At 41.2% G+C, this 22,019-nt stretch overlaps 1 protein-coding gene across 4 annotated transcripts in view; it reads left to right on the top strand.

Moving 5' to 3' along the window:
- Positions 1-22,019, top strand: part of LOC126188087 (uncharacterized) — a 538,033-nt gene that overhangs the window by 492,307 nt on the left and 23,707 nt on the right. For all 4 annotated transcript variants that reach the window (XM_049929542.1, XM_049929546.1, XM_049929543.1 and 1 more), the window contains one exon: positions 1,591-1,789. In XM_049929542.1, coding sequence (XP_049785499.1) covers positions 1,591-1,789 — 199 coding nt within the window. The remainder of the gene's footprint in view (positions 1-1,590; positions 1,790-22,019) is intronic.

Genomic DNA, 22,019 nt, shown 5'->3' on the forward strand with positions numbered 1-22,019 from the left:
GCCACAACACAATAGTAATTTCTGTCGACTACAAAAAAGCAAACAACTCAACTTAAAAACATGGTTTATTTAGAGTTTCAGAAGAATTCTGAATTGATAGAGAACCAAGGGAAAATCGCAAAGCAAGCTATGGTTGACACTATCATGTAAGTTAAGATTTTTAGAGAAATCACAGAGCCCTTTGAAACAAAGACAAGAGTCAGTCAAGGAGACGGGCCATCTCCATTTATTTTCTGTATCACCTTGGAGAAAATAATGAAATTGTGGGAAGAAACTCTGAAGTTGGAAGGGATACTCGGAATACACCTTGGGAAGAAAGGAAACAAGCTGTAAATCAGGTGTTTAGCTTTTGCCAATGACCTTGCCCTTTTATCCAAAAAGTAGAAGGGTACACGAAGAATGCTGGAGATCTGAGGTTGGAGAGGAAATTCTGGAGTTGTTCTTCACTGTGAGTCCAGATCATGAAAATGTCATCAATAAATCTGTACCAAACTTTGAGTTGGCAGGCCTGGGTAACCAAGAAGGCTTCCTCTAAGCGACCCATGAATAGGTTGGCGTACGAGGGGGCCATCCTGGTACCCATGGCTGTTCCCTTTAATTGTTGGTATGTCTGGCCTTCGAAAGTGAAGAAGTTGTGGGTCAGGATGAAGCTGGCTAAGGTAATGAGGAAAGAGGTTTTAGGTGGGGTGGCAGGTGATCGGAGTGAAAGGAAGTGTTCCATCGCAGCGAGGCCCAGGACATGCGGAATATTTGTGTATAAGGAAGTGGCATCAATGGTTACAAGGATGGTTTCCAGGGGTAACAGACTGGGTAGGGATTCCAGGCGTTCGTGAAAGTGGTTGGTGTCTTTGATGAAGGATGGGAGACTGCATGTAATGGGTTGAAGGTGTTGATCTACATAGGCAGAGATGCGTTCTGTGGGGGCTTGGTAACCAGCTACAATGGGATGGCCGGGATGATTGGGTTTGTGAATTTTAGGAAGAAGGTAGAAGGTAGGGGTGCAGGGTGTTGGTGGGGTCAGGAGGTTGATGGAGTCAGGTGAAAGGTTTTGTAGGGGGCCTAAGGTTCTGAGGATTCCTTGAAGCTCCGCCTGGACATCAGGACATCCTCACTGGACATCCCGCCGATATATACTCAATAATACATAATACGATACGTAACCCACTTCCAAACCAAACACTGTCTGCCTGTGTCCATTCATGCAAATGGACAGTTTATTGCTGGTCATTCCCACATATATATAATAAAAAAAAATCTCTTATTGCATTGAGATTATACCGGAAATAAGTGTACCATTTAAAATATGTTCTTTGTGTTTTAACTAAAATTGTAAATATGAAAAATCCAAATAGCATAAGGTTACAATGTTTGATTAGTGAAGAAGTTAGAGAGAATTTGCTCTTGTGTTTGTGCTGTAATCTGTGCCAAAAAAGACTGCTAATTTATGAAAACATAAAAAAAGAAAGGCAGTATGCATTCCCATGAAATTTAACTATTTATTTCATTCAATACTTCCATATTGTTTGGATAGGGTAAACAGATGACTTTACAATACATTGATTAAGTATTTGGTCTCAATTTTCATTTTAGCTTGATGGTGACATACAAGGGGATTCTGGATCAAGAACAGAGACCCAGCCAGTGAAAATGACAAGAATGATTCGTCTGAAGAGTGGGTCTGCAGGTTCTATATCCAGCAGTTTCTCTGGGCCTCGAACAAGTCGAAAAAATTCTGTGCTCAACATGCTCACAAAGCTGTTTCGTAGAAATGAAAGCAGCAGAGATATAGGTAATAGCATGCCCCATGTAACATATCTTTGTTGTAGTGAATGTTTAATAAACAATATAAATTGTGGCCTAGTTAATATAAAAAGATTTTGCTACATTGAAATATCATAATCTAGTTTCTGCATAAAACTAGATATCTAGTCAATTTGCAATACTTTTCATAAGCTACAAGATATAATGGGACAGCCTTCCAAATCTGTGAGGTAACTGAAACATATTTTCCTAAGCACATCATGGCTTTCTTAAGGTATCCTCTGTAGAATTCATGGTCACCTATACTTTTTTTCTAATATAATTAATGTAATTTAGAGATGTGCTACATTGTTTCTGATTTGTGCATAGCAACAATTATGCTACATATTCCTTATAGACTTCATCTTGTTGCAAATCCTTATCTTCACTTACAGTTTGCAGTTCTGTTTTGTTGACTGCAACTGCATTATGAAAATTATAGTCACTGTAGAAATCTGAGATGGCCATTGTTTCTCAGAATTGTCACCTCATATATACCCAAAAATGACATGGTTACCCTTAAATTATGATTATATCGTACACTGTCAGCAGTGGTTACTACTAAGGTTTTGGCATGTGAGTTGAATTTTTTGTGTGCTCCATGAGTCATGCAGAAAATATTCTCATAACAAATTAATCCCTGACACTGTGTAACAAGTCCACACTAATGGCATGTACTGCATGTAGTATCTGATCACAAAGTTGCTGTCCCATTGTCATAAATGGTAGTAAAACAGTCTTTAGTCCTCAGAGAAAGAATTGTTTTGTATGAGAACTAGCAACTGGGTGACCTACAGCAGGTTTGACACAATGCTAAAGAGTGACATGACTTAGAGAACCTCAGTAATTGTGTTAAAATTGGGGTTCTCCATCAAGTTCTAGGACATAATTAATTTAGATGCTATTTAATTCAGGTAACACGCAACTTTACTATATGTTCAGAAATAAGTTTTCCTTTCTGTTTGCATCATTGAGGAAAGCTGTCCTTTTTGTTGGATATAAAGCAAAAAGCATTGGCATTTTAAAGATTGCGATGTTATCATTACATACATTTACTTGAGTTTCCAGAAGCAGATATTAAATCTGTCTGTCTTGCCACTGATATCAGATTTTTCCAGGACTCCACTAAGATGGCTGTCTCTGACAGAAAGAGCCAATTGTCCTATGCGCAACTAGAACATTGTATGTATGTATGTATGTATGTATGTATAAGGAGGTGTATACACATGATTGGTATTTGATTCCAGATTGTACATGACATAGTGTGGTGAAAGTGTCAGGGAACTTGGATATTGACATTACCATGGTTTTAATAAGGCTGTGCAAAAGACATGTGCTTCACAGGCACCTACCAGAGCACAAGTAGTGCAGTCCTCCTATGCACCAAACCATATAGGTATCAATTAATACAAAAGTGTCAGTGGGTCAGATGCACATAAGGCACCTAGCAGTGTTTTCAAAAGCAGTAAGTCAGAGTTTGATGAAAGGTCTAAAGGGAATCAACCGTGTCTCTAAATATGACAGCTGAGATGACACAGTGTTCCTAACCAGTGTCTACTTCTACTTGGATGGCACAGTTGTGCATTGGTTCAAAAACAGTGAGGAAATGCAGAAGAGCTGGGACAACTTTCAGGCAGGAATTAAGAAAACATGTGACGACAACCAGTACAGGTTTGCTTAGTTGAATAACTGAAGAACAGAACCCTATGCCACAGTACAATTACATATGCAGAGTGTTTTGGCACTCTGCCGCATTATGAACTCCAATATTACAGAAGCCAACAAACTATCACACCTACTGAAGTGGAGTGTGTGACAGAGGCTATTTACCAAGAGCATTTTTTGAAAGATGTCACTACAACAGAGGACTTCATCAAGTGGTTCTATCACATTAAGGTAATGCACCACAAGAATATGCCGATAGTTGACAAACAGACTTCTGAATGTTATACCCAAGGCAGTCATAGAATACTATCAGGATATCACTTCACTGCCTAAATAGATAGTTATTATGTGGCTGTGTCACTTTTATCAAATTTTGTCTTAGATTACAAAATCCATTTATGTAATGGGCCAGAAATTGGGAATAATTTCAAAGAGAGAACATTTTATTTGTAAACTTACTGTCGCATTCCAAATCATAGTGAGTTGTCAGGAACACAATCCATAGAACAGGCAAAAAGTCATACTAAACTACATGAAAAATAGTAAGAGAAGAGTTACAAGTATTTATGAATCTCTTAATATCCAACCCAGATGGCTAGACACAAGAGTGTTGACTGTCGAACCCAGCCATAACAAGATGATGATCAGCGTTATGTGCCACTGATTTCTACAAGATAAGCCGACACTGAGCAATGGAAATGGAGACCCTGAACATGTGCTGCAACTGTCAAGAAACATCCAAAGTTCTCGATGATGCAGATAAAACTGATTCCCCATAATTTGATCAGGAAAGAGGACAACATACCAGTAAGTTTCCATTGGGGACACAAAGTTCATGTCATATTCTTCTGTAAAGAAGGAAGAAAGGTGTTTGATGACTAATACACTGCACAACATCTAACAACAGGGTAATTCCATGCACTTGAGTCAACTGCTGATAACTACAGCCAGCCTGCGAGGTGAAGCCCATTGCCATACCCTGGTAGAGATTACTCTCCAACGTCATGCCATTGTTCACCACCACCATACAGAGATTCCACCCACTGATCTAGTTGCCAAAATCAGGAAAACCACTTTCATGGGCTGCCACGAGGACTGATAAATCCACCGACTTCTTTATTGATAAACCTATGTGTGTTCATACTAGACGCATGTGTAAAATGTCAAAAGATGACTCGCCATCAGTATTTATACGTGATCTGGGTATTGCAATGAAACTGATATTTATTGGTGATGGTACTATGTATAATACACTCCTGGAAATGGAAAAAAGAACACATTGACACCGGTGTGTCAGACCCACCATACTTGCTCCGGACACTGCGAGAGGGCTGTACAAGCAATGATCACACGCACGGCACAGCGGACACACCAGGAACCGCGGTGTTGGCCGTCGAATGGCGCTAGCTGCGCAGCATTTGTGCACCGCCGCCGTCAGTGTCAGCCAGTTTGCCGTGGCATACGGAGCTCCATCGCAGTCTTTAACAGTGGTAGCATGCCGCGACAGCGTGGACGTGAACCGTATGTGCAGTTGACGGACTTTGAGCGAGGGCGTATAGTGGGCATGCGGGAGGCCGGGTGGACGTACCGCCGAATTGCTCAACACGTGGGGCGTGAGGTCTCCACAGTACATCGATGTTGTCGCCAGTGGTCGGCGGAAGGTGCACGTGCCCGTCGACCTGGGACCGGACCGCAGCGACGCACGGATGCACGCCAAGACCGTAGGATCCTACGCAGTGCCGTAGGGGACCGCACCGCCACTTCCCAGCAAATTAGGGACACTGTTGCTCCTGGGGTATCGGCGAGGACCATTCGCAACCGTCTCCATGAAGCTGGGCTACGGTCCCGCACACCGTTAGGCCATCTTCCGCTCACGCCCCAACATCGTGCAGCCCGCCTCCAGTCGTGTCGCGACAGGCGTGAATGGAGGGACGAATGGAGACGTGTCATCTTCAGCGATGAGAGTCGCTTCTGCCTTGGTGCCAATGATGGTCGTATGCGTGTTTGGCGCCGTGCAGGTGAGCGCCACAATCAGGACTGCATACGACCGAGGCACACAGGGCCAACACCCGGCATCATGGTGTGGGGAGCGATCTCCTACACTGGCTGTACACCACTGGTGATCGTCGAGGGGACACTGAATAGTGCACGGTACATCCAAACCGTCATCGAACCCATCGTTCTACCATTCCTAGACTGGCAAGGGAACTTGCTGTTCCAACAGGACAATGCACGTCCGCATGTATCCCGTGCCATTCAACGGGCTCTAGAAGGTGTAAGTCAACTACCCTGGCCAGCAAGATCTCCGGATCTGTCCCCCATTGAGCATGTTTGGGACTGGATGAAGCGTCGTCTCACGCGGTCTGCACGTCCAGCACGAACGCTGGTCCAACTGAGGCGCCAGGTGGAAATGGCATGGCAAGCCGTTCCACAGGACTACATCCAGCATCTCTACGATCGTCTCCATGGGAGAATAGCAGCCTGCATTGCTGCGAAAGGTGGATATACACTGTACTAGTGCCGACATTGTGCATGCTCTGTTGCCTGTGTCTATGTGCCTGTGGTTCTGTCAGTGTGATCATGTGATGTATCTGACCCCAGGAATGTGTCAATAAAGTTTCCCCTTCCTGGGACAATGAATTCACGGTGTTCTTATTTCAATTTCCAGGAGTGTAGTATATAGAATGCTAGTGTCAGCCAAGTCCCCTGACTGTATCTGAGAATCAGTGGGCTCAAGGATGCAACAGTTTTATCAATAAATAACAATGATCTGTCAGAAAATGTTTTTTACTATCTTATGAAGGTGAGGTAGCTACAGATGAAAATCCTCCTTGGATAATATTTATCAAGATGACAGGAAATTGCATTTCTCATCAAGAACCAATCTATTTAGGCACTAGTAGATGATAGGGAATCACATTCTGTGGTAGTGGATGTTTATTGATGCCGGGTGAAAAAGACAGTGTTACAAGATTTGAAGACCATTGTACTGGTGACTGTATATGGAAAATTCATCCAACCAATGAGAACCTGTGGTTTTAGAGCAACTATAAAGGATAGAACACAGCCCTTCGAATTTGTAATTTTATCAGAATTTGGCCTTAATGTTATCCTCCGATGGAACTTTCTGTTAGACTTTGATCCTCCCTTGTGATCCTTGTGAAGAAGAAATATGGCACATGGCTCTTCTGTATCAATTATCATTGACTGAATAAAATCACCAAAAAGGCTGTAGACCCATTTTCCCAATTTAATGGCGCATCAGGCTGCCTGTTGGGAGTAAAGTATTTCTGTAATATGGTTATACAGTCTGGCTACTGACAGATGCAAGTTGATGAGGTTTCATAACACTTGACAGCCTCTCTGAGTTCAGAGTTATGCCATTTGGTCTATGCAGAGTGTGATAGACAACCTGATTCAACACCTTAAATTGACAATGTGTCATCTTGAGGCAGACATTTCAGTTCCATCTCTACTTTCATGAGATTGTTGATAGATTGTCTTGGGAAATCTTTTTCTTGTGCCTTTGTCCTGCGTTGGCATAGGGCCAGCACAGTTATTAACAGATTTATCATGGTTAATTTAAAGGGTGGCCAGGTACCCTTTTGTTGCCACTCCATTACTCCCCAGGCCAGAGAATGTGAACCCAGATTGTCTGCATATGGTGTCATTTATGTGAAAGTGAGCAAAATGTTTGCAAATCATGTAACTGAGGTGGGTCTTTGGTATCAGCCTGATATTCACCTAGTGGGATATGGGAAACCACCTAGAAACCCCATCCAAGCTGGCCGGCCATCGACCCTAGTTGTTAATCCAGTGGACACATTCAATCTGGCACCAGCACCACATCTTGTCCCAGAAGCAGTGCTTCAACATGCACAGCTGTTTGGGGAGGTCTATCTCTACTTTTATGCGTGCTTAAGAAATTGCTTTCATTTGAAATGTTGTTGCTCATAACCCTGCTATCATAAATGGTATTTTGGTTCCACATTTCACATAACAATATGTATGTTTAGAAAATGTCACCAGAAACAGATTGAAGACTGTCTGAACAATCAACATTTTTCGTACTTCAATTGTGAAATGTGGAATATCAATGGATTAAAGTCAAGAGAATCTATCCCTCTCCAACCACCCTTGGCAACCGTTTTTCCCATGCTTCCGAAGAGCCATAAGCTCAACCATCCATGATATTATGACTGGTTACTGCACTCTCACTGAAAGACTCTACTCTCATGTAGTTAAAGCCTTCAACCTATTGCCTGTAGCCTATCCTCCTTCATCGAAGACACCAACTGCGGGTTGATGCCAAGGAAATGATGCACAACAATTTTTAAACTTCTCTAAGCTTGCTGTTCTATTTCTACATCTATATCAATACTCCACAAACCACTGTGTGTTGCATGGTAGAGGGTACATGCCATTGTACCAGTTGTTAAGGTTTCTTCCTGTTCCATTCATGTGTAGAATGTGGGAAGAATGACTGTTTGAATGCCTGTGTGTGTGTGTGTGTGTGTGTGTGTGTGTGTGTGTGTGTGTGTGTGTAGTAATTATTCTAATCTTATTCTTATGATCTCTATGTGAGCGATACATAGGGAATTGTAGCGTGTTCCAGTGTTCCAAGGATCACTATTTAAAACCAGTTTTTGCAACTTATTAATAGACTTTCTCAGGATAGCTTACATCTATCTTCAAGATTCTTCCAGTGCAATACCTTCAGCATCTGTGTGTCTCTCTCCCACAAAAACATGTGGCCATTCATGCTGCCCTTTACCGTATATGTTCAATATCACCTGTTAGTCCAGTTTGGTACCGGTCCCACACACCTGAGTAATATTCTAGGATGTGTTGCACGAGTGATTTGTAAGCAGTTTCCTTTGTAGACTGATTGCACTTCTCCAGTCTTCTACCAATAAACTGAAGTCTACCACCTGCTTTACCCACAACTGAGTCTACGTAATCATTCCATTTCATATCCCTACAGAGTGTCACTCCCAGGTATTTGTATGAATTGGCTGATTCCAACAGCAAGTCGTTGATAGTATAGTCATAAGGCCGTATGTTTTTTGTTTTGTGAAGACACAATTTTACATTTGTGAAGATTTAAAGCAAGTCACCAGTCTTGGCACCACTTTGAAATCTTATCAAGATGTGGCTGAAAATTTATGCAGCTTCTTTCAGATAATACTTAATTGTAGATAACTGCATCATCTGCAAAAAGCCTGACGTTACTGTTAAAATTGTCTGCAAGGTCACTAATATTTCCATCATTGTACTTTCAATGTCTTCATCAGACATATACTACCATATGACCAGTTCAACAAATATCCCATGTTCCAACTTTGCAACCAATAGTTTTTGGAATTGGTTATACAGATATTGGAAACAGTTTCCTGTTTCATACAGTGCTTTCATATACTGTTCATCAGTTACAATTTGACGTGCAGTGAAGGCAGTAAAATATGATATTGATTAACCTAGTGCTCATTCACAGTGTTCTTCAATCCCATTATCAGGATTTTCCTCATAGGCCACTATCTCCTACTTCAGTGCTCATGATATGCTCTGCTGTCCTGTTCACCCATATAGCAAGCATTTGTATGCTGACCAAGAAGAATGCCAGTCACTTTAAAGTCCCCATATACAAGTAACTGGTACTGAATATGCAATTGGAATTGATGCTACCTCATTTCCATATATATAGCAATACTGCTTTCAAACTTTGCTATGAAGAGTCTGTAAATCACATCCATTGGTTACTGTCATACTTTTGATCCAGCATTTTTGTTACTAATTGGCAATGTCGTTGCAGAACACCATTAAACCATCATCAACAAAAAATTCCTGGAAGTCATTATCATGATTTCTGTATGCTGAACATGATGTACTGTGTGCAAGTAAATTATTTTCACTAAGACATGATCCCAGAAGTTGTGTAATGTGTTTTCAGAGTCTCAAGTCCTTCACAAAATTGTTAGCTTCAAGTTGAGTGAGAGGTTTTGGGTTACGTTTGGTACCACACTTGGAATAGTTAGATTTACTAATTTCATGACTTACACTCATTTGGAGAATTCAGATGTATTCATTGAAGATGTTTGTGGAGAGAGGATTGGCAGCCCTGGACTTTAAGGCACAGGTCTAATCACTGAATCTAAGCTTGGATGCAAGATTTTGTTCATGTTTTTTTTGTTTCCCATGACTTTCATCATACAGAAGTAAGTCATTGACGTAATTCTTCTCTTCTTGCCATACCATGGAAGTAGCAAAGTTCAGATATTTTATTCTACCTTCACTCCGCTTGCTTAATCACGGCACACTTGTATGACATACAGTATGTGGAGCATACAACTTGTTCTGATCTCTGAGCTTCATGCCGAAACAAGTAAAACATGACTTCTGCACAAATTCTGTTATTTATAGACTTTTTATACTTATCACATAAGTTCCACATGCATAACAAAATGCAACTGGTGTATTCACACATTGCCTCCCTGACTCTTTGTACACAGTTTCAGTGAAATAACACAACTAGGAAACAGTTCACTTAAGCACCTTCTTCTAGCCCTTGCACTCACTCAACTGTTGATTTCTGTGGTAATAAGACATCATCTTTGGGTTCATTCTCCCCCTCTATTTCACCATCCTATTGCCATATTTATATAAATTACATAACATAACATGGGTTCTGCAGCCAGTGGTAATAGTCAATATTCTGCAGGAGGTCGTGAGGAGGGGTACCTGTGCATAGAAAACTAGTGGTGGAAAAAAACGAATACCATTTTCATGTTCAGGGACGCCAAAATAGTGAAGAGCACCATTTACTTTCCAAACACCAGAACCCATGTCGATCTGCATTATTATTACGAGGTGCATTCAAGTTCTAAGGCCTCCGATTTTTTCTCTAATTAACTACTCACTCGAAATCGATGAAACTGGCGTTACTTCTCGACGTAATCGCCCTGCAGACGTACGCATTTTTCACAACGCCGACGCCATGATTCCATGGCAGCGGCGAAGGCTTCTTTAGGAGTCTGTTTTGACCACTGGAAAATCGCTGAGGCAATAGCAGCACGGTTGGTGAATGTGCAGCCACAGAGAGTGTCTTTCATTGTTGGAAAAATCCAAAAGTCACTAGGAGCCAGGTCAGGTGAATAGAGAGCAGGAGGAATCACTTCAAAGTTGTTATCACGAAGAAACTGTTGCGTAACGTTAGCTCGATGTGCGGGTGCGTTGTCTTGGTGAAACAGCACAAGCGCAGCCCTTTCCAGATGTTTTTGTTGCAGTGCAGGAAGGAATTTGTTCTTCAAAACATTTTCGTAGGATGCACCTGTTACCGTAGTGCCTTTTGGAACGCAATGGGTAAGGATTACGCCCTCGCTGTCCCAGAACATGGACACCATCATTTTTTCAGCACTGGCGGTTACCCAAAATTTTTTGGTGGCGGTGAATCTGTGAGCTTCCATTGAGCTGACTGGCACTTTGTTTCTGGATTGAAAAATGGCATCCGCGTCTCATCCATTGTCACAACCGATGAAAAGAAAGTCCCATTCATGCTGTCGTTGCACGTCAACATTGCTTGGCAACATGCCACACGGGCAGCCATGTGGTCGTCCGTCAACATTCGTGGCGCCCACCTGGATGACACTTTTCACATTTTCAGGTCTTCATGCAGGATTGTGTGCACAGAACCCACAGAAATGCCAACTCTGGAGGCGATCTGTTCAACAGTCATTCGGCGATCCCCCAAAACAATTCTCTCCACTTTCTCGATCATGTCGTCAGACCGGCTTGTGCGAGCCCGAAGTTGTTTCGGTTTGTTGTCAGACGAGGTTCTGCCTTCATTAAACTGTCGCACCCACGAATGCACTTTCGACACATCCATAACTCCATCACCACATGTCTCCTTCAACTGTCGATGAATTTCAATTGGTTTCACACCACGCAAATTCAGAAAACAAATGATTGCATCCTGTTCAAGTAAGGAAAACGTCACCATTTTAAGTATTTAAAACAGTTCTCATTCTCGCTGCTGGCGGTAAAATTCCATCTGCCATACTGTGCTGCCATCTCTGGGACGTATTGACAATGAACGCGGCCTCAATTTAAAACAATGCGCATGTTTCTATCTCTTTCCAGTCCGGAGAAAAACAATCAGAGGCCTTAGAACTTGAATGCGCCTCGTAATACTCCAGATTGGTTTCTTTTTGAGTTTTGACAGTTGAGTCATTTGCTAACTTTTTTGCTGTTACTGTAACTTTCCTGTGTACCTTCTTGTACCTTCTTACACATACTTCAAAGTTGTGTTTGTCTGCTGCAGTATCAAGCTTTGTAAGAGTTTCTGACAATTTTATTGTGTACTGTTTTATTTTTGACTTTACGTTTACTCTTATCTGCTGTGACAGGAATGCAACCCAAACAATGCTTCTGATTGCTGAAAAATGAGTCAAACGATTCTGTTGTTGTTTTCATTAATTTCTGTTCTTGTGATGTAATTGTTATTTATTTTCTAGTTATTACTAATCACACTTTGAAACACAAATTGAACTGTCTTGCAAGCTGAAAACCAAGCATCTGTCACCTGATTGTCATAACTGTATATCTATTTGTCATTAAATATTTTGTCCGTTTTGTCCCACTGGCCTGACCATTTATTGTGGTTTCTTGTACTGTTACTGGGAGGTTGGTTGTACTTAATAAGTTCACAATTGAATCCTTTTAGCACACACTTATTAAGTTGCATTGAAGTCACACAGCACAGTTGTACATTTAATTGAATTTGAAGTTCATTTAATACAAAGAAAAATTACTTGTTACTGTTCTGCATATATACACCTACAGGCTTGATTACAGAAGCAGCTTGTTTCAAAAATCTGTCACAGCAGTGCTGTATATTTTTTTTTCCTTAATCAGTGCTCACTGATGCAAAACATTCACACTCCTTTGAGATGATCCTTTAGGAGCACTTCCAATTCACCTTTTTTGCTATTCAAACCTTCAACATTTTGGTACAGCAGTGTTAGAGAATCTAAGCAATCTATCTTTTTGTGACTGTTTACATTAGTGGTTTCTTTGATACTATCTTACGCTACATCCTTCTCCAGATATGATGATAGTATTGCTCTTCTCTCATATGCTGTTTGCTATTACTTCTGCTGATGATTATCATCAGGCTGGCTGTTTTGTTGTTGATTGTGTTTGCTGTGGAGTGCACAAGGCCCCCACATTAGTTTCTGGCATATTTGGGGTATTTGTTTTGACATGAGACACCTAAATATCTTGAAAATGACAGACTGTATGAAAAAAATGTTGTTGGTGGAAAGTTAATATTAGTAAAGGGGACATCTGGACACCTTGTAACCACCCCTCCTGTGTGGGTGGGGTCATCTTTGTATTTTCAAATGGGAACCCCTTTTTTATTGCTTATTTGGATTCTACACCAAAAATTATATCTGGCTTACTCAGAACATGGTAGATGGTGCTGCAGTCAGCAAATATCAAGTGTGCCTGTTTCTGTAATTAAGAACCAATAAATTTCATTTTACATTTCATTTGTGATGTAAATGTGGACTTTTGTGTTCTTATGGTTGATATTGATCTTCAGACATTACTTCAGTGTTGCAAATGTTGTTATATGAATATAATAGAAAGAAACATTCCACATAGGAAAAATATATTAAAAAACTAAGATGCTGTGACTTTCCAAATGTGAATGCACTGGTAGGTAGACACAATAAAAAGCACACAAACAAACACACAAATTTCAAGCTTTCGCAACCCATGATTGCTTCATCAGGAAAGAGGAAAAGACAAAAGGATGTGGGTTTTAAGGGAGAGTGTAAGGACTCATTCCAATCCCGGGAGCAGAAAGACTTACCTTAGACTTACCTTAGGGGGAAAAAGAGAGATGTACACACACACACACACACACACACACACGAATACAGACACAAGCAGACATATCTATATTTTTGATCCATCCCTCTATGGTGACTAGTTTATGATTAACATAGTAAGTTAATAGATCATGGCCAAATGCAGCCTCAACTAAAGCTTCTCACCTTCCACAAGTAAAAGGTATGAATGTCTGTTTGCCATACAGCCTTTAAATGATGCCATTGTTCCTGAGTCTTCAAGCATCTTGGAGGCTGTAAGAGATGCATGATGCTCATCGTCTAAAATGCAATGAGCTTGCGATTGTGCTAATATCTCTGTAGCTCTTAAGGCTGCCTGTTGTCCTACATCCAAGTTCCGGCAGACATGAGATTGCTCTGAAGTTTGCTGTATTTGAGGAACTTTCGCAACTTGAGCTGTCTTGGAATTACACATTTGTAGGCCTAATACAAAGAGGATTGTACAAACATTTTATTCATTATGTTGAACCATACCATGTAGAACATATCAAACAGTCACTCGGTTCCAGACTGTAGCGCCTAGAACCGCACAGCCACTCAGGCCGGCATGGTCAGCAGCCTTCAGGCTGCTGCCTGAGGGTATAATGGTGGTGGAGAATCTGGTGTGCCACATGGAGCAACTCAGGAGTCACTTCTTTAGCCCACAGGCTCTACTGTGAGGCACCTCATAGACTACCCGAAGTGGTAGATCCACTCTCACAGAAGGATGACTGGCAGAGTGTGATGTATTCATGTTGCTCGAAGTGGAGGGCCAGTGTGGAGGCTTGGCGCCTGGCCTTGCCTAATCACCCTTGAACAAGTGGCTATTCTTTCAGCAGGGTCTGAATAGGCACATATGGGTGGGGTCTTGCTACTTATTAGGAGCTCCAACACTAGGCACATTATGGAGCCCTTTAGGAAGATAGCTTTCAGGGCTGGAAAGAAAGCCAATGTGCACTCAGTACGTCTGCTGGAGGGCCTCATCAAAGATATGGAGTTGGCCTTGCCTGTGGCTGTCGAATGTGCAGGGTGCAGTTGTCTGCAAGTTGTGGCTCATGTTGTCACCAACAATGCCTGTCTCTTGAGTTCTGAGGCCATCCTCAAATCATACAGGCAGCTGGCAGAGGTGGTGAAGACTACTGGCTTCATGTGCAGGGTGCAAGATGAGCTTGCAATCTGCAGCATTATTCCCAGAGTTGATCAGGGTCCTTTAGTTTGGGGCCAAGTGGAGGGTCTCGACCATAGGATTCGTCGACACTGTGATGGTCTTGCCTGTAGGTTTATAGACCTGTGTTATTGGGTGGGAAATTGTAGGACTCGCCTTGATAGGTAAGAGGTGCACTGCACAAAGGAAGCAGCTACTCAGGCAGCAGAGTACGTTTGTGGTGTGCACGTGGGGTTTTTTAGTCTAGGCAGTAGTTTGAGGTACTATGATGAACTCTAACCATGTGATAACACAGGTAGGGACACTAAACAGCATTCACAGTAAAGATATTTTGACTGTCAAAATTTTGTCAGTCAATTTTTGAAGTATCTGTAACAAAGTTCCCGAATTTACTGCTCTACAGGTAAGTTCTTATGCTCAAATTATTGTTGGAACTGAGAGCTGGCTAAAACCTGAGGTAGAGAGCGCTGGATATTTGGCGAGTAATTGAATGTTTATCGGGGCAGATTAGATATCTTAGGGTGCATGTTCATCACAATTAACAAAAACATTGTCTCTGTTGCGGTTGATAATGAGTGTGACAGTGAAGATACATAGTCATGTATAAGAGGTCTGTATGAAACCAAGTTAATTAATGGAAGTTTTTACCGGCTACTTGATTGTGCAGTGAAAGTTCTAGGTCATTTGAAAAAAGCTCATGGTCAGCAGCATATAAAGATCCAGATTATGCAATACAAGTTGAAGCTGATTTTGATCTACCGAGTATAGATTAGGATGTCTGTGGATTCAGTACAGGGGGGTGCAGACAGACAGTCTGTGAAGTACTTATGAATACATTTTCCTGGAAACTATCTTGAGGAGCTTGTTTGGCAGCTGGCACACAATGAAAATATCTTAGACCTTTGGCTACAGATAGATCAGACCTTATTGATAGTGTCTGTATAGAGATGGGGGTTAGTGATCATGCTGTCACCATAGAGACTATGGTTACGAGAGTTAATAAATCAGTCAAAAAGGCTAGGCGACTGTTTCTGCTACAAGTCTAAACAAGCCACTGTTAGCATCTCGTGTAGACAATGAACTGTGGTAATTTAGTTCCATTATGATGGACGCAGAGGAATACGGGCAAAATTTAAATAGATTGTAAATTATGCTCTGGACAAGTATGTGTCTAGAAAGTGGATTAAGGGTGGAAAAGACCTACTGTAGCTTAGCAGTCAAATTCGGAAAATGCAGAAGGAAAAGCTGTTGCATTCCCAGTTCAAAGGAGAATGTGCAGATGACAACAGGCAAAAATTAGTAAAGATTTGTGTTTCTATGAAAAGGTCTATGTGTGAAGCATTCACCATCTAGCAGTGTTATACATTGTCAAAAGATCTGACTGAGAACCAGAGAAAAGTGGTCCTACGTAAAATGGTTAAGCGGGTCTAAGGCTTCCATCCAGTCACTCATTGACCTGTCTGGTGCTGCAGTTGAAGACAGCAAAATGGGAGCCGCAGTTTTAAATTCCACATTTAAGAAATCTTTTATGCATGAGAATTGTACAAACATACCATTGTTTGACCGTTGCACAAAATCCTGGAAGGGCTACATAGTAATAAACATCCCCGGCAAAGTGAAACAACTGAAAAGGTTGAAAACAGATAAGTTGCCAGGTCTGAATGGAACCCAAATTCAGTTTTACAAAGAGTACGTTATGGCATTGGCCCCTTAGTTATTGCAAAGTCCCAAGCAACTGGAAAAAAGTACAGATGACTCCTGTATATAAGAAAGACAGACCAATATCTAATATCCTTAACATATTTTGAATATAACAAATTACCTAGAGACGAAAAAGCTTATTTTTATTAAAAATTAAACTCCTCCAGCTGTACTTGAGATTTCATATTTATTTAGCTGCTAATTTCGACATTGCGTCAATGCCATCTTCAGGCCCTTACATTTTGATGATATCAGTTGTGTGTGGTTGAGTACTAGAAGTCCGCGGTGAGACCAATACGTGCTCCACATGGGTGGCGGGCAGTACCTCTAAAGTTACGTATTGGTCTCACCGCGGACTTCTAGTACTCAGCCACACCCAGTTGATATCATCAAAGTGTATGGGCCTGAATATGGTGTTGACGCAACGTCGAAACTAGTAGCCAAATAAATATGAAATCTTAAGTACAGGTGGAGGAGTTTCAGTTTTAATAAAAATTATACCAGCTGATGTCCCACCATCATCAAATTTAAATATGATGTACGAAGATCAAAAAGCTTATGTCCATGAACCAGCGTGGTTTTAGAAAGCATGGCTCGTGTGAAACCCAGCTTGCTCTTTCCTCATGTGACATACTACAAACTATGAACGAAGGTCAACAGGCAGATTCCATCTTTATAGATTTCCAAATAACGCTTGACATGCTACTGCACTGGAGATTGTCAACAAAGGTACAACTCTATGGAATAGGTTCCCAGATATGTGAGTGGTTTGAGGACCTCATAAGTAAGAGAAAACAGTATGTTGTCCTCGGTGGTGAGTGTTCATCAGAGACATGGGTATTGCCAGGAGAACATCAGGGAAGTGTGATAGGACCACTGTTGTTTTTTATATACATAGATGATCTGGCGGATAGGGTGGGCAGCAAACTACAGTTGTTTACTGATGATACTGTGGTACATGGGAAGGTTCAAAGATGAGTGTCTGTTGGATGATACAAGATAACTTAGACAAAATTCCTAGATCGTATTATGAATGGCAGCTGTCTCTAAATGTAGAAAAACATAAGTTAATGTGTTAATGTTCGGATACAGAATTAGTTGTGTCCTGCTTGAAATGACATTTAAATAGCCGGATGTAATGTTGCAATGTGATATGAAGTGGGACAAGCATTAGAGGATTGTGGTACGGGAAGTGAATGGTTGACTTTGGTGTCTTGAGAGTATTTTAGGAAAGTGTGGTTCATCTGTAAAGCAGATCGTGTATAGGATGCTAGTGTGATCTGTTCTTGAGTACTGCTCAAGTATTTGGGACCCGCCTCAGGTCGGATTAAAGGAAGATACTGAAGCAATTCAGAGACAGGCTGCTAAATTTGTTGCCTTTAGGTTCAAACAACACTCAAGTGTTACAGAAATGCTCTGAAAACTCAAATGGGAATCCCTGGAGCGAAGGCAATATTCTTTTCGAGGAACACTTGAAAAAATTTAGAGAACCGGCATTTGAAGCTGACTGCAGAACAAACCCTCTTTTGCCAACATATATTTTGTGTAAGGACCATGAAGATAAGATATGAGAAATTATGGCTGATATGGAGTCATATAGACAATCATTTTTCCCTCGCTCTATCTGTGAGCAGAGTAGGTAGTATAGGGGTACAGGGTTCCCTCCGCCACACACTATACAATGCCTGCAGAGTATATATGTAGATGTTGATGTAGAATAGAAAAATCAAGTGAGGGAGGGTAAGCAATAAAGAAATTTGGAAGAAGATTAATGCTGATCTCTGTGACCACTCCTTTTGTAAGATGCTCCTTATAATAACCATACCATCTCCACCTACTGGCTAGAGCTTTCGTATCAAATGGAAACAACTTGTATCACACATCAACTTTTATGCAATCACTGCCCAGCTTTTTATGCTGGTTTGAAAACTCCATGTTGTTGATAAAAATGAAAGGGCATACTAGTTACTATCTTGCAGCCTGTTTTACCTTATGTGTCATTGGATCCTTTCAAAACTTGGCAGTAAGGTAACTTGCTCTACAATATATACTTGATTGTCACCATCCACCTGCAATCAATTTACAGTAATTTACAGGTCTTGTTCTTTTTTCTTCCCATGTTATTTATTTTCCTAGTCCTTCATATTCATAGTCCTTCATTTTGATTTGTTTTTTCCTACTTAACTATGTTATATGCATTTAGTTTTTCCTCTGTTTTGGCTTGTTTAGTACATATATCCACTCATCTTTGACTTTCCCGCTCATCTCTCAACCATGTCTTCAAAATTTTTCTAGTGCCAACAATCCATTTTTCGCTCTCATCGTGTCTGGTAAGTCTTCCTGGACCAAGGGACATGGGTCACTTTCCAATATGTGTCCTCAGAGTCTTTTGCTGTGGCATGCCTGAATACTCTCTTTTCCAGTTTACAGGCTACATCATTTTGCATAAAACAATTGAGTTTCAACAGCTATTTCTGCCAATCTCATCAGAAGTAATAAACCACTGTTTGCTGGGGATGACACACTGTTCTGCTTATATGAGCACAATTGCAGAGTTTGGGACCGATCAGATAGGAACAAAGTGATACATGAAAGGTAAGTTGCACAGCTCACAAGCCCTCTGGTCCGCCACAAGGCCAATTGCATCAGGAGATGTGAGGGGCCATTGTATATTTGAAACTGAGTGCTCACAGCCCCACTACCAGCATCAAGCATCCATCTTTTATTTCTCTAGACATTTGAAGCCCACCTCCCATGCCCTATGTGTACAGCTGGTCTCCGGTAAATTGTTGCTGTTTAATCTCTGCTACCTCCATAATAAAAGAATCCTAATGTCAGCTATGGCTTACCTCTCAAGTTCCCTTTGTTTAAAATGTCACTTGTGCTCTGTACAATACTCCGCAACAGTATGCATTGGGTGACCTGTAAAGATGTCACATTTGTAGGAGGCACCATAAACACCAGGCACTCAAAGATCTATGTCATCTTAACAGAGCATAACATATCTTGTATCTTGAGGGTGGACCAGAATACTGGTCTTGGTACATATCTCTGCAGCATACATTCTAACTTGTTGCTTGTTGCTTCACAGTGTGGCAAGAATGCAGCTGGCCTGGCCTCTTCTGGCAATTCAGAAGGCACCCTTCATAAATAGCACGTGCAGGCATTTGCAGGGACTCCCTTTCTGTAACCATTCTCTCTGAACATGTATCACGAGTGCTGCAGTTCAGACTGTAGGTATTAATCATCAGAAATGACCTTTGCCCAGTGTACTAACATATTCAGGACTGATTTCTTGCACACAGGTTGGTGAAAATGGTGAAAACTATTGATATTCAAGTAGTGAATGACCAAGCCTGGCTTCTGCTCAACTAAACCTTCCAACAACAGTAGCTTACCGTTGTTCTCCAATTCAGTAGTAAATTTAGTTTTGAGATGGACAATATTCATGTGATCTATGAACTGCTGCACTGCATTTTCACCATGGGGCCATATCAGGAAGGCATCATCACCTTAACCATAGGAAGCAAGACATATACTCTCTCCAGAGCTCAGGCTCTGCTCCTCAAAGTTCTCCACAAATAAATTTGGAGCTGCCGGAGACAGTGGTGATGTCATCGTTGTGCCATCAGTCATCTGATAATATTCATTGTGGTACAAGAAGTACATTCACATTGATCTCAGATGGAAACTGACGGGCCAAAAGATCCATTGTGGCTTGTACTGGCACCCCTGATAAAAGTAACACTACGTCCAGACTAAACATTGTCATTTTGGCTTATCTTCATATTCAGGTGTATCAAACAGATATCTGTGAGGTAACAATGTGGTGTTCACAATGTTCCAGTGTGGATGCTAATAACCCCGCCACCTCTAGGTGGGCCTAAGATTAGACTGCCAAATATACACAAGGAAGATGTCACTCTTAGGCTCTCTCTTAGTGCAGCCAGTTCATCCACCTGGCAAAACATCTTGCAGGGTCATCAACATCTAAACTGGGATATTGTGAACACCACATTGTTAACTTGCAGACATGTGTTAAGAGACTCAAGAAAATGTAGTTAGGCCAAAACAATATAATGGTTAGTCCAGACGTAGTGTCATTTTTCGTGAGAGTGCTAGTGCAAGACGCACTGGATCTTTTGCCCAACAGTTTCCAGCTAGGATCATCAAGTTGTTCCATTAAGGCTTACAACAACAAAATTCTTGTACCCCGGTGAATATTATGAGATGGCATCACCACTGTCTTCGGGACTCACTAATTTTCTTGTGGAGTACTTTAAGGAGCAGGCTCTGAACTCTATGACTCTTGCTCCCTTCAGTACATTGACAACACCTCCCTTATCTCGCCTCACAGTGAAAAGGCACTGCAGCAGTTCATTGATTACATCAACAGTGTCCATCTCAACATTGAATTTACCGTCAAGATGGAGGAGGATAGCAAGCTACTGTTGTTGGATGTTTGAGTCAAGTGGAAGGCAGCAGATCAGCTTGGTCATTCAATGCAGAGGAAACCAATACACATCAATTGGTTCTTAAAAACGCCAGTATTTTTCACCATGTACACAGGGAAACAGCTCGGAACGTGTTAGTACACGGACCAAAAATTATTCCTAATGACCGGAAAACCAAAATAAAATACAATTTGAAAAGAAAAGGTCTTGACTCTTGCATTGTTTTATTGGGTTTCTATAATAAGAGTAAAGCAGGTGTCCAAGTTTATAATAAATGGCAACAGTTTTAGCAGAGACACTTAGTATGGCATGAGTGGCTGTTTTAAACATGGAACTGACTCCTTGTGCCACATGATGTCATCGGTCTTGCAGTGAACTGAAGCTGCTGTGAGCTATGCAACTTGCCTTCCATGCATGTGTCACATCAACCCTCTTTGATTATTTTCAAATATTTCAGTCTTGTACATATAAGCAGAACACTACATCAGCCTCAGCAGTTTTACTTCTGGTGACCATGGTGGAGACAGCCATCAAAGCTTGAGTGTTTTATTCAAAATGATGCAGCTTGCAAACTCAGAAGAGTTTATTGACTTACCTATATTTTAAGCTGTATTAGTCTGTTTTCCTTATATCCATTCCATGTTTTTGCCAGAAGAAGGAACGTACTGATTCCTGACATTTTGCACTATTCAAGAGTTACCCATCTGCTGATGCTATCTAAGTTAATTTTCTCCATATGTATTATAAATACTACTTGTTCATTGACTATTTTCATAGATATAGTATTATTTTTTACAATACAGAACTGTATGTGCTTCTTACTGATAGAGGCTAGTGCTGTACACAGTTACCTGATATAATTTTTAACTGTGGGAGATGCCTTAAAGTTATTAAATTTGTAATAAATCTAATTAAATCCTCTCCTACAGGTGGCTAATGTGTTGCATGTAGAAACATGCAACAGAAAACAGCATTTAAAATAGCTTTCAAGCTGTTGCTCTTTCTCTAGTAAAAGTACACACATTCACACACAGACACCCAAAAGCACACACCCATGACAATGGTGAAACTGACTGTTGATTATTGATAGCAGTTGCCTGTGCAGATGGAAGTGGGAAGGGGGTAGGGAAAGATGCATGAGGTGAGGAGGTGCTGCAGGATAGTGTGAGGCAGGTTTCTTGACAGGTGACTCAGCGGATGCACTACAAGATGAAAGGAGTTCAGCGGAGGGAGCCTCGAACCTGTTGTGTGATTCAAGGTCAGTTGTGATTTGTCGTGACCTGGGGCCAGAGCCTAAACACCCTAGTCGTCCCCAGCCTCAGCATCTTGACTTAGATTTGCTTC

The sequence above is a fragment of the Schistocerca cancellata genome, chromosome 5, assembly GCF_023864275.1.
Source record: "Schistocerca cancellata isolate TAMUIC-IGC-003103 chromosome 5, iqSchCanc2.1, whole genome shotgun sequence".
Lineage (NCBI taxonomy): Eukaryota > Metazoa > Arthropoda > Insecta > Orthoptera > Acrididae > Schistocerca > Schistocerca cancellata.